This window comes from Malaclemys terrapin, chromosome 5 (genome assembly GCF_027887155.1).
Source record: "Malaclemys terrapin pileata isolate rMalTer1 chromosome 5, rMalTer1.hap1, whole genome shotgun sequence".
In the NCBI taxonomy this organism is placed as follows: Eukaryota; Metazoa; Chordata; order Testudines; family Emydidae; genus Malaclemys; species Malaclemys terrapin.
In genome coordinates, this window is record NC_071509.1 from 125157851 (window position 1) to 125172139 (window position 14289).

The window sequence follows — 14289 nt, forward strand, 5'->3', positions numbered from 1 at the left end:
CGCAGTCCTAGGATTTTCTTTTGCACGAAGTCAAGTAGGCATCTATCAAGATTTGTAGAGTTTCATTGTGTCTGGACTGATTTTTGGTTAGAAGTTTTTGATCCCTGCGTAACTTGCTTTCTTTTTCTTAATATCAGGGGGTGAAAATGCTGCTATACTCTATACCTCAAAAGACTTGCTTGCATTAATTTAAAAAAAAAATCTGGGAAGCAGACAGTTGATACAGCGTCTTCCACTGAATAAAGCCAGAACCCAAACCATGGCAGTCTGCCAGAAGGGCCAGTTGATTCCTTGATGTTATTGTCAGAAGATGCAGGGCTGTGAATGTGTTTCCACTCCAGCATAGCCGAACTGAACAGATGCATTATGGTTTTCAAACACAGAAATGCTTTTAGGCTGCTCGAATACTTTTAGCAAATTATACCCCTGCTGTCTGTGGTCAAAATTGATGATAGTTGTTTCATGTGTGCAATTAATTTTGGTGTGTAATAGAGCAGCTTTCCCCAGAGTTGAAACATGATGTATAGTAGCTTCCTGTCAAACGGAGAAAGTCAGTGACACTTGCTCTTGAATTCACCCATCTTTTCAGCCAGAGATACGTTTTGTACCTCAGCACTCACTGACTACACCTCTACGTCAATATAACGCGACCCGATATAACACGAATTCGGATATATCGCGGTAAAGCAGCGCTCCGGGGGGGGCGAGGCTGCGCACTCCGGTGGATCAAAGCAAGTTCAATATAACGCGGTTTCACCTATAACGCGGTAAGATTTTTTGGCTCCCGAGGACAGCGTTATATCGGGGTAGAGGTGTACTTAAAGATTCTTTTCCTTGCTTCCTGTTTCCACATATTCAGTTCAGAGGATGGTTATAGTAGGAGGTAGTAAGAGAATGAGACTTCTATTGCATGTCAAAAAGCAGCATCTCTGTTCAGCATGTGTGTGGTTAGCCCAACAGGAGCTGTAGTCAGTTCAGTTCACTCCCCTTTTGGCAGGTAAACAGTACACTAATTTATACTGCTAGTTATTCAATTACTTAAAACACTAACTTGCTAGTTGGCCTGGTGACTTGGCAGGGTGGCATTTGCCTTGGAGAAGTTAAAATTCTTGCCAATGGTTGAGCAGCTAATTCAGCAACATATGGAAATTTCAGCGCATCACTGAAGTCCATGAGATTTTTGGACGTTGGGTATCACTTTGCCATCAAATAACTCATCACACTGTAAAAACAACAGGAGTACTTGTGGTACGTTAGAGACTAACAAATTTATTTGAGCATAAGGTGCCACAACTACTCCTGTTCTTTTTGCGGATACAGACTAACACGGCTGCTACTCTGAAACTCATCAAACTGTGTTGGTGTTTTCTGGCCAGATGAACTGATCCACCCACTCAACTCACACTATGTACACTTACAGCTTAAGTCGGTATAAGTTATGGTGTTGCGGGGCCCGAGCCGGGCCGGGCAGGAGCCGCTCGGCCAGGACCGGGACTGGGGCCGGGGCCGGTGCTGCGGGGCCCGAGCTGGGCCAGGCCGGAGCTGCTCGACCAGGACCAGCGCCGTGGGGCCCGAGCCGGGCCAGGACCGGGCTGTGGCGCTCGGTGTGGGCCAGGCCAGGGCCAGGGTGCCAGGCCGGAGGGAGCAGCTCGGCCGGAACGGGACCAGTGCTGTGGGGCCCAAGCCGGAGCCGCTCGGCCGGGACCAGCACCGGCGCCGCAGGGCCCGAGCCGGGCCAGGGCCGGGACCGGGCTGCGGCGCTTGGCGGGGGCCAGGACGAAGGGAGCAGCTCGGCCGGAACCGGACTGGGCCGCGCCTCCCTGGAGCCTTCCTCGAGCCCCCCTCCCCAGCTTACCTGCCTGCTGCTTGTTTCAAGCTTCCTGCGAACATCTGATTCGCGGGAAGCAGGGGAGGGGGAGGAGAATGGGGGCGGAGCGTTCAGGGGAGGAAGGGGGAAGTGAGCTGGGGCCGGGGTGGACAGTTGCCCGAGCTTTTGTTAAATTTAAAAGCCCTTTTAGAACCGGTTGTCCTGGAACAACCGGTTCTAAAAGGGCTTCTAAATTTAACAACCTCTTCCTGCGATCCGGTGGGAACTGGCTCCAGCTCACCACTGTATGTATATAATCACTTGCCCTCACAGAGGACACAATTTGTGTCAACTAAGGTAGAGTATATTTAAATTCTGCATGCATGAATTTTGCAGCTGACTTGGGATTCATTTGAAAATATGCCCTTAGGAGAGGGGAGATGAAACAACTCATGTCATGGAACTGAAAAAGAAATTTATCAAATATAAATCTGGTTCAAAAAGGCCTTGTTACTCTGCGGTGCAGTCTGAACTGATACTGTATTTTAGTTCTAGCCATGAACAGCTAAAACAAAATTAGTTGGAAGGGCAGTGGCACTTGTCGGTGCAGTGTTTTGTAAGTTTGGCACATACATGTCATAATTATATTTTAATATGCAGATATAGTCTCTGCTTTTTTGGGAAAAAATCCAGTTGATATTTTGATTTTATAGTTAGTATTTTCTCCTGGATACTAGTGAGATAGTCCTGGATCACTTTTTAATTGGAATAGGGAAAAGGAGCTATGATGATTTATCACTTGTATGTAATAAGAGCAGAGGTTCAAGGTCCTGTATTATTTTTACTCTCAAATGTCATTGTCTTAACGCATTTGCCAATTGGTATATCATCATCTGAAATGATAATCGGTAAAATGCTGTGATGTGCTCGTTGCAATCTTTGATGTTTCCTTAAGATCAAATATCAAAGCATAGTTTAGTAGCAAGAGCATCGGGTTGCATTGTTTCTTGTCTATATTTTCTTCGCTTGCTGGTGTTCAGAACAGTTTTCAGGACTCTGCTTGCAGTGATATTTATTTAATCTGGAGATGGTGGCATTCAGAATTTGCTATGTGACCTGCCAACACATAGGGAAAGGCATCAGGTTTTGCAGCTTGAAAATAGAAATAACTACAGCTTCTTCTTCAAGTGATGGTCTCTAGAGCTATTCCACTGTGGTTCACATGCGCTCCATGCTACTGAGATCGGAAGACTTTTGCTAGCAGTGTCCATAGGTCTATGCCTGTGCACTTTTCCTCCAAACTGAGGGCGTAAGGGGCGTTGCAGGCCAACTGCATCTCCAGTTCATTTCTAGTGCCCATGGTCTGAGACGGTGGCTGTCCATGTCTGCAGCATTTGCTAACTTCTTCAACATTTTACATGTACAGTAACTCCTCACTTAAAGTCATCCCGGTTAACGTTGTTTCGTTGTTACGTTGCTGATCAATTAGGGAACATGCTCGTTTAGAGTTGCGCAATGCTCCCTTCTAACGTCGTTTGGCAGCTGCCTGCTTTGTCCACTGCTTGCAGGAAGAGCAGCCCATTGCAGCTAGCTGGTGGGGGCTTGGAACCAGGGTGGCCCGGCAGTCCCCCTATCAGCTCCCCGCTCCCCTAAGTTCCTTGTGCTGCAGCCGCCCAGCAGGCTATCAGTTGCAGGCTATAAATTGCCGGCAGTTCAGCTGTCCCTCCCCCCACTGCCATGTGCTGCTCCTGCCCTCTGCCTTGGAGCTTCTCCCAGAGTCTCCTGCTTGCTGTGCGGGGGGGGGGGGAAGTGGGAGGGCTAATGTCAGGGTGTCCCTCTCCCCCCTGTTCCTGCCCCTCGCTTACCCCTTCTCCATATAGAGCAGGGAGGGGACACCGACAGAGAGAGACATAGAGAGCTTGGGGCAGCAGCTGCTGTCTCAACTTCCTGATCCACTTAAAAAGACAATGCACTTAAGAGTGGGTCAGTTTACTTAAAGGGGCAGTGTGCCTCTCTCTCTCTCCCCCCCACACACAAGGTGTGTGTCTGTCTCTGTCTGCTATGCTGTCTCCCCTCCCTCGTGTTCATGCTGCCTTGTGTGAGAGACTACATTAACAACAATGTGTTAACCCTTGAGGGCTCAGCCGAGTGCTAGTTCATCATTTAGCAGGAAGGCATTCCCTGGGAAATATCCCTCCCTCTTCCACCCTCTAACTTCACCACCTCAACCAAGCTTCACAATCATCATAGCTGTGAACAGTATTAAATTGCTTAAAATGTATACTGTGTATATATCTATATAATATGTAGTTTTTTGTCTGGTGAAAAAAATTTCCTTGGAACCTAACCCCTCCATTTTGCATTAATTCTTATGGGGAAATTGGATTCGCTTAACATCGTTTCACTTAAAGTCGCATTTTTCAGGAACATTAAGCAAGGAGTTACTGTAAATCATTGTGAATAGTCCCTTTTTTGCTACTTTGTAGATAGTTTTAGATAGTTTCTTAGTATTTAGCTAGTCAGGATAAGTTTGGGGCTTGAGGGTCCGTTACCTCACCCAATACAGTGTGACTAGTGTGCCCAAGTTCCTGGGATTCAGAAACTCTCTCTCCTGTACCCTGTCCTTCCCGGTCAGCAACAACTACCTAAAGTGCCTCTATTCCCTCAGAGAAACTAACATCTGTTCTAAGTGCAACAATGGTTGATCCTTTGCTAACAGAACTCACCAAGCCCGTGACTATAGCCTCCAAAGATTTCTTGTGGATAGTGCCCCATTCTGAGTCGGTTGGGCAGACACTCTTATGCAATGGACAAAGGCATTGAGAAGCATGCTTCCAAGCACGGTGACTTTTGATTCTGGGGATGATAGGAGTAGAGCTGAAGAGTCCTCCACACGGGAACATTGAGAGGGTAGAAAACATTTTCATAAAAGATAAGAAAAATCCCCCTCCTGGTCCACCTCCAAGAAGAAGACCTCTTCCCTGACACCATCAAAGTCAGGTGAGACTCTGCACCCTGGAATAGGAGGTTCATGAGCACACAAGGGGCACGGTACCAATCTTCCAGCTCCAAAAAGCAAAAGTGCTCCAAGACCAACACCATCTGCACAAGTGGGACCATCCACGGTACCGACAAAAGAAAAGCAGCAAGTGCCTCCTACATCAGTGGCATTGGCGCACTGCAATAAGGAATCATCAAGATAGAGAACTCTAACCAAGCCAACTCCACTGCTATAAAAGGACAGAACCTCCGCACCTCACCATGGCTGGGTAGAAATACATTGCCACTGAGGATCTCCTCCTCCTCCCAGATCTGGAGTCTGCCATCCTCTTGGATCCAGTCCTCACAAGAGAGATCATAACACCCCCAGTCCAGAGAGGATGTGAAAGAGAGAGTTACTTTCCAGTATCTTCCACTAGCCATGGTATCTCAAGATTCATGGTACCAATGGCACTGGCCATGGAATTGGAACCAACTTTTTGCTCCTTGGATGGATCTGACATTAGTGAGAGAGTATCACTACCTCTGCCAAGGCAGGAAGTTTGCCCAGATAGAGGATCCAGAGTCTATTGGGTTCTCTCCCATTTTTATAAGACAACATACCCCTCTTGGGACCAGTGGTACCCCTTGCTATAGGGGCTGCCTCATCCATTACTCAACTTCTGTGACTAGCATTATTGGGGACCTTGGTACCTGTAGATGAACTCACAGAAACACCTAATCACCCATGGGCAAACACTTCATAAAGCAATCATTCCATATCTGACCTTTCAGTCCTCATCCTCAGAGGAACCTGCACAGCACCTTCAAAAGACGAGTCTGGGAATTTAAATTCGTAATTCTGCTGTACCTTAAAAGCCATTGACTTCACAGAGATGCTGGTTTTCTGCCTCATGACAACAATTTGTAACATACCTTGTTGCCTACTAACCCTCCTTTGTCCTATGACTGAAGAGGTGTTAAATGCCACTTCATCTTAAGTGATTTCCTACAAAACATGTGTAAATATCTTATGACTAACAATCTGTCCCACCTTGTATTTAGCTGTGACACTCTGGTTACCTTATCCAGATTTGAGAAGGAGTTCTGTGCAGCTTGAAAGCTTGTCCCTTCCACCAACAGAAGCTGGGCCAATAAAAGATATTACCTCACCCCCCCTTGTCTGTCTCATATCCTGGGACCAACACAGCTACTACACCACAAACAATATTTGTGTCATGACTTTTTTTGATAAAATTTGATCTGTGCAAAGAGAGAGAAATCCAAAATTGATGACTTCAGTAGGAATTTTGCCTGAGTAAGCACTGCAAGAACTTGTGAACAGCACAGCCAAATAAGTCTAGAAAACAAAATGTCATACAACATAATCCCAAACGTATTACATTTCCAATGACATTCCAACATATCAATATTCCATCAGATGTATACCAAATTAAATTAATTGTCAAGTAAAATGCATTACAACCTTAACTTTGGTCTTCATAATATTGCATCATATTATTGAAAGGGAGGATTATTTTTCTTCATACCAAATTTAATTTACTCAGTTTTTTAATAAAAATGTGCGGTACTTAACCTGACCTTTTTTCAGTTTTTTGGCAACAGTGAGTATAGGATGATGGAAGCCTGTTTGTCATTCTGTTTTTCTTCTTCAGTATATGATCATCACCAATAACATCTCATCAGCAATACTGTGGTTTTACTGTTACCTTTTTACTTTTTTATGCAGTATATCAGGCTGTGTTGAGGCATACTTTATTACAGCTTCCTTTAGGAGCTGCATTGTCATAGCTAATTATTTTCCACACACACAAAAAAAGGGTGGGAATTCTTTTATCTGATGACTGACTGTAAAGTACAGTGAGTTAGCAGTTAACAATTTCCCTTTCCCATAAAACAATCATTTCAGTGCTTTAATTTTGGTCTGTTCAAATGTAATCATTCTACAGTGCATGCAGTATAGGTATTATGTGATTTTTCGTATTTTAATAAAAATAGACATTTTATAACAATGAAATTGAAAAATAATTTAGTAAGTGAATGGGCAAGTGCAGGATTTAGAAAAGTTAGAAGTCTTGTGTTATATTTCTTGAGGCCTAAATTAATTCATTAGGTAGTTGCTGGATTCACTGAGAGTAGTTGTTCTAGATCAAAATTGACTGATGTCACATTGTATTGCTGTCTGTACATCAGTCTCTGCCCAGTGGATTGTCTTCTGATATTTGTGAGAAAAGGAAAGACATCAGGTTGCATTTATAGTGAAGAAGGCATTTACTTGTCTAAATTTGGTAGGTTCAGAGACCCTACTATGATATTTAATTGTTCCAGACCCATTATTTATGTTAGACTTAGAATGTTACCATTTTGTAATTTTTGCCATAGAAAAGCTCTGGCTGGCTAGTAGATACATCCAGAAAATGTCATGATTAAATCAGAGCCTAGTGTTTTCACTCAGTATTACTATTAATATTTTTATTTAGATTTCCTGCCCCATGAGCCAGATGTCTGAAAATATTTGACTGGAACATTATAAAAGTTCAGTTCTTATCCACAAATAACAATGTAATATAGTCAGAAAACCTGCTTTGTGACTGCTTGTTGAAAGAGGACTTAGTTTAAAAATCTGTGTTCCAGTGACCCACAAAGGGAACATTTATTGATGTTAATTTGTTGCATATAGGCTGGATTTAAAATAGGATAAATACAAATGACACTTTTAGAGAAATAGAAGCAGATCATAATGCAAATATAATTTATTTAAAAAAGAAAATACTTAATATTAATCATAGCTACGGGAAAGTAGAAAACACATCAGATGCAGTGAATTCCTTGTGTAAATTGGTTTTAATTTCTGATTTTGCTAAGATTTAAAAAAAAAAAAGCAGCTACGGGACTCTGGGGAAGCCAGGTGTATTGTGCACCAAATGGAAATGTTTTATGTTATGGATACTTCACAATGAGTTTTCGGTTTGACTTTCAGCAGTGCTGAGTACTCAAAGCTCTCATGGGGTTCAGTGGGATGTGAGACTATTGAGCACCTTCCAAGATCAGGCCATTAATGTATATTCCATGTGCCTTTTAATGTACATTCTGTGGGCTTTTGTTTATATTTCACATGCATTACATTGGTGGTTGTATTCAAATGTTTTTCACGATGGGGACAGTTTGATATTTTCTGCCATAGTCTGTTGAGGTGAAATTGGAATGGGAGGGCTATCGTCTCCCCAAATCTAAGTTTTCTCTCTAGATCAGTGGTTCTCAGGCATTTCACCATCAGGTCACACTTTTATCAAAGCTTATGAGCTCAGAACCCTTTTTCCCAGTTTGCTGAAGATTATGTTCATTTATATCACCCATTAATGAATGAGGAGGACACTAAAGCTTGTACAGCCATCGGAGCTGTTATCTGGACAGGTTTCGTTCAGATGGGAAAGATAAGCTCTGTGTGCAGAGTTTATCCAGGTGCAGAGAGATTGATCCAGTCTGAAACCTGAAAGCGCCCTGTGAGTCCCAGGAGGAGACCGGGCCTAACGGGGGGAAAGGTTGAGGAGGATAGCCCTATGGTTCCTGGCCCTTTAGCCTTTTACCCCTCCAGCCTCTGCCATCCCATTCTATCCCTATCACCTCCTCGCCATTAAAGTGCTGAGGCAGCTGCTTTCTGCCACCCCTCCTCTGCTTCCTCCTCAGTTTTTTTCTGCCCAGCAACTCCACAACAGTGGAGGGAGCAGAGGAGGAAAGCTAGTCTCCCTGTCCTGTCCTCAGTTGCATCAGGGCTACCCAAAGTGGTGAGGAATAGTCACTGCAGAGGAAACTATGCTCATTCCCTGCAGACCTGCTGGAGGCATGAGAAAAAGTGCTTGGTTGGATCTGGAGAAACAGACCGGGAATCAAAAGTATGCAAATGGTTTTTAAAGATTGTAAATAAAAAAGTAAGACAAGAATGTGGGGGGTTTATCCAGATGCTGTCTAAGCTCCACAGGTTGAGAGAGTTGGCTCCAGATGACATTTGAAAGAGATTACAGGCGGGGGAGGAGGGAGAAAATTAAAAGTAAGAAACTACCAATGCTGGTTTTAATGCCGAGCTAATTTTTTTGTCCTTGAGACTGAAATTCTAAGTATATGTTAGTTTTAAGTGCTGCGTGAGTAGTACTGAAAAAGAGAAAATCCTTTGAACCCCCCCACTTCCAAAAAGACAGAGCCCTAAATCACCTCATGCTTGCTGGTTTGAGAAGGGATTAATAATCTCTGTAAGGTTTGGAAGTGTTCATCCTAAAGTGCATTCCTACTCTATAGTTACTATATAAAAACTGGCATTTTCTTACTTAATAGACTGCACTATGTAGATTTAAAGTAATATTTCCTTGCTTTTGGTGACAAAAATAAGTTGTTTTTAGCAGTTTTTTTTTTAATTGAAGAGGCAACATAAATTTGGGAGAGGGAGCTGGATTCTATTCCATCCACTCACCATCAATAAACTATTACTAAAATTACGGGACTAAACCTTGCCCTCTGTTACAACTGTGCAATTCCACTGAAGGTAGCGGTGTAACCAAGTATGGAATTTTTCTTACAGAATCTGGTACCGGTAATGATGCACCAAAGCGGGGGGAGGAGGCGGGGAGAACGGTTTGATTCTCAGCCCCCACTTGAGGTTGTGTGGATGGCAGTTAGAAAATGTATACAATTAGCAAATTTGATATGGAATCATTGAGGCACAATAAACATAAAACCCCACAATTACATTTTTAGAGTCATCTTAAAACTGCACTTTAATCTCCAATACAAAACCAAGAACTGTCTAAAATTTTTGCGAGTAAGAAAAAAAAATTAAGACTTGTTCCGAGTCTTTCACACACAAACCCCACCTGGAAACTTACATTTCTTCTTTCTTTTGTAGCCAATGGTCTAGACAAACCGTATTTGCGGAGTTCTGGACAGTTGAACTTGGAGAACAGAAAGGAAGATGGTGAAAGTACGGCACCTGCTCCTCCCCAGAAGCCACTGCAGTGTCACTGCAATCACCACTGTCCAGAGGATTCGGTCGACAGCACCTGCAGGTCGATGGGACAACTAGTATTTCAGATATTTTGGGGGGAAGATTATGTACAATAATCAACATTTTAAAACTTGGGTGCCTCAAGTTAGGCATCTCAATCTGTTTAGGCACCTTTAATACAATCAGTGTAAAATTAAATGGGAGTGGTGGGCGCTCTATAAATCAGACCATTTTTATGTAGGTGCCTAAATATAGATTTTAGGAGCTTAACTTGATGCATTCAAGTTTGAAAATTTAGGCCAATACTTATCTTAATAATTTGCATATGAAACATAGTTGAACAAAAAATTATCAAAAAGTACAAGCCATAGCTTAGTATGGATGGAGCAAATTGCTCTTCCCCTGTGCGTAAGGACCAGCGTTAAAGAAATTGTGCTTCTCCTGGAGTAGTGTAATGCATTGCCTCTTTGGAGGGTTAGTGGTAGTTAGTGGCTAAATAATGGCACAATCTAGCCTGAGATGTATATGTGATTAGCCTTTCTTGTAGCAACATGAGGGGAAAATGCTGCTCTCAGATTGGTGTGGTGAATTTCAACTCTGTTGTTCTCTTTTCCCTGTATATGTGGAACTCAGTTCTGCTTCTGTAAGGAATGTGGAATACTGAAGATTTTGCTATTTAATGTTAAGTTCCTACAGTTTTTATGCTCTCATCGAAGTCCAGTGGAGTATTGGGTATGCAATAACTATAGAACTGGGACACAGGTATATTACTGTGACTGGACATTCCAGTTGGGTATGCAGTTCAATCTGAGGAGGTTACAGGGAGTCTGATATTTTAATACTACTGGACTACGTTTCAAGGCAAAGTGTTATAAAAGAACAGGATGGGAGGAATCTCCAAGGTTGTTCAAGCTGTTGATAGAGATTTGGAGGGGGTGTTTTCAAAACAGTTGCTTCTCAGTTCAACACTATTCTGCACAGCCTGCAGTTTCAAGACTTGTCAAATTTAAAAGTGCCAAAGCTTTGATAAGAGCCTTGGATAGTATTTTTCTGTCCCCTTTCAGCTCCTCCTCCAAGTCTTAACGCTCTGTCTCGATGAAGCAGCATTTAACCTCTATTGCATGGTATTTTGTTTTAAGGTTTAAAACTCCACACTTGCCTACGAGTTTGCAGGTTCTCTGCTGTGTGAATGAGCCATTTTCTGTTCATGTCTAAGGAGAGCCACTGTTTTTACACATGCCAGCTTTCACAGCAGAGGACTTGTAAAGCAGTAGCTAAAAAGTTGCAGCTGATTAGAAAATAAGAAAACACAAAGGTGTCCACTTTGGAAACATTCAATTGGCTGGCGTGAGCATCCCCATGCGCTAGAAACAGAACCTGCCACCAAGCTCACACTCGTTAGCAGTGTAATGTGAAGTTTCTGAGGGTTCGTCTATACTTAAAACACTACAGTGGCAGCAGATATGCTGCTGTCGCATTTCAGAGTAGGCACTACCTATCTCAATGGAAAGGGTTCTCCTGTCACTATAGGTAACCCATTTCCCTAAGAAGCAACAGCTAGATCAACAGAAGAATTCTTCCATCGATTTAGTGCTGTCTACATGGGGACTTAGGTCAGCTTAACAACACTGCTCAGGGGTGTGAATTTATTACACCCCCGAGAAACATAGTTAAACCGGCCTAATTTTCTAGTGTAGACGATATCTACATCTAAAGCGCTACAGTTGCAGCACTGCCGTCTAGGCCCTCACTATGGGGTTCTCCTGTCCCCGTAGTTAATCTACCTCGTCTCTGAGAGGCGGTTGCTCGGTCGATGGAAGAATCGTTCCTTCTGTTGACCTTGCACTGCCTCCACCAGGGGTTAGGTCATCATAGCTACGTCTCTCGGGGTGTGATATTTTCACACCTCTGGGAGACACAGGTATGCCGATGGAAGTTTTCAGTGTAGACCAGCCCTTGGATGTATTTTTAACATAGTGCTCCGGAGCCAGGAGCACAAATCCCACTCACAAACATCAGGGTTTATTCAGAATCCTTCCATGTCACACTTTTAAAACATATCCCTTTAGTAAATCATAACCGGTAGCTGTTTTCAGCTATGTGTACCTAAAGCCAAACAGTTAAAAAAAAAAAAAGTAAGATGCCAGAATATGATGTCATTTCAGCCTAAATGAGAGGGGAAATTAATGTTAAATTTATGTTCTGTTAACATGATTCTCACATTGTTAAACATCCAGTCGCAAAATCGTCCTTATTGGAGTCACACCTCTCTGGAGCTTTATTTCCAGTTTTAATTAGGGTGTCGGGTGTTTAGTTTAAACTGGAATTTACCTCACAAAACCTTATTCTCCCTCCAGCCCAGCACAACCCTTCTACCCCTAAAATGCTTTCATTTCCCCCCACCAGTTGCCCTTTCATATGTCATCTGAACACTGTACTCCCTGTTAATTTCACACTGAGCAGTGACATAAAAGAAAAAATTGCTAAGCCAGTACCTGGAAAATGGAAGTTTGTACCATATTTCTTATACTATATTTCTTTTTAAAGATACTCTATGATTTATCAGCAATAAAGTAAACATATAATTCAAAGGGACCTCTTTCCAAATATAAAATAAAAGGACTCTTTTCAAGGATGCCGATTTAATATTTGTACACCTCCCATCATTGTAGAATCTATGTCTGAGCTCCAGGTGACACTGATTTTCCTTATATTGGCAGAGTCCAGTTACTTTTTAATATTTTTTCTTTCTAAAGTCTTCCGTACATAATTCAGAATTAAGGAAGAGAGATACAAAGGGACCTCTGTATTGAGAAGAGTGCCCAGCCTCTGGGAAGGAGTGAGTGAGCGATATTAGAGAGACGAGCTGGGTGAGGTAATATCTCCTATTGGACCAACTTCTGTTGGTGAAAGAGAGATGCTTTTTAAGCTACACAGAGCTCTTCTTCAGATCTGGATGGAGGGATACTCAGGTGAAGGAGATAGAGCTGAGAGAGATTGCTAGGTCACCAGTCAACTGACTGTGTTGTAACCAGTTCTCAAGAGATTTGGCCGAGCCTACCCTGCTAAACTGGGACTCCTTTTACTTTGGGACCCTCACACCATAGAACCTTTAATTTTCACCCTCTTACTTTGGGACCCTCACACCATAGAACCTTTAATTTTCACCCTTTACTGTAATATGAATTGCTGCTTGCACATTGCAATGCCTTAAAACAATCAGGAACTTTCATTCTGCTTCTCTATAAATGATGTTTCTCCTTATCAGAGTTCAGATGAAGGAGATGCCACTGTATTTGTGTGATGTATAGGTGAACTGATTCTGGTAAAATCTTCTTACAGTAGTTCAGTTAATTATCTCCACTCTGTCTCCCCTAATCACCAAAAGGGCTTCCTATCTTTTATGAAATCCATCTCAGTCTCTCAGCAACCCTATCAGTCTGTTAGGTTGTTGGCTGCCTTCAGATCTCATAAGTGATGAGATTTCATTGTGCCCAGAGTTGGAGCAGTGTATTCTAGGTCACCCCTAACCCAACAATGCAAGTGAAATTTCATTAGACCAGCTGGCCAGAGCCCAGCAAAATCTCAGACTTGAGACCCATCTTGTTGGAACACTACCAAAGGCAGGGGACCTTTCACGGGTCAAGGAACAGCTTTTCTGAAAGTTAAGTGAGAAAGCATTTCCAGGTGGATTCAAATTAAGACTCAGATATAGAGCACTGCCCTATAGCAACTGCAGTGAGCTACAGTATTGAATTTCCTTCTGAAAAAAACAACCTGCTTCTCTGCCAGAAAATTTTGGTCCACTTTGACAGGTATTTATTTGGGGTGGTCTGACCCAACTGACTGCCAACCAGCTGTACTGTTATCCATCTGGATGTTTGTATAAAAATGAGGACATCTTATGTCCACTTAGAAACCCCTCCAGGATTGTATTTCTTATACTTTTTGCAGGGACTACATGATATAGGCATTGCTTCCTTTTCAAGTCAACATTCCAAAAGCAAGTGTCTATCAAATCCATCAATTCCATAGTACTGTGAACAATGGGCAATTTTATATAGCATATGTTCAGCTATAGATAAGTTAAGAACACGCTTAATTATTTTCTCTGAAAGCTAGCATGATTTTAACATTAAAAAAATGATTACTGTCATTTATAGCAACAATGATGGCCCTTTTAAACACTTGACAACTAAAATAAATAGCTAGGGTTAGTTCATTATCTACAGTATTCCCCTCCTACTTGCCTATACTTACTGTAGGTAATACCTTTATTACTCTAAACCGTGGGGTTATCCAACTGCAAATAATGACTTAGTTATCTAAGGCAATTGGCAAATTTTCAAGGGTCACCTTTATATTATGTAGTTAACTAGTAATTTGGTCTTGAAAATGATTGTTTTGCACCTAGATTTCAGAAACAGAATAGGGTGCTTAGTTTCATGTTTGTCTTTGGGCTTCAGCATGAATTCCCTAGAGTCCG

At 42.4% G+C, this 14289-nt stretch overlaps 1 protein-coding gene across 11 annotated transcripts in view; it reads left to right on the top strand.

Annotated features, from left to right (window-relative positions):
• The window catches only part of BMPR1B (bone morphogenetic protein receptor type 1B), a 344071-nt gene that overhangs the window by 304987 nt on the left and 24795 nt on the right, over positions 1-14289 (top strand). For all 11 annotated transcript variants that reach the window (XM_054030452.1, XM_054030451.1, XM_054030450.1 and 8 more), the window contains one exon: positions 9705-9864. In XM_054030452.1, coding sequence (XP_053886427.1) covers positions 9705-9864 — 160 coding nt within the window. The remainder of the gene's footprint in view (positions 1-9704; positions 9865-14289) is intronic.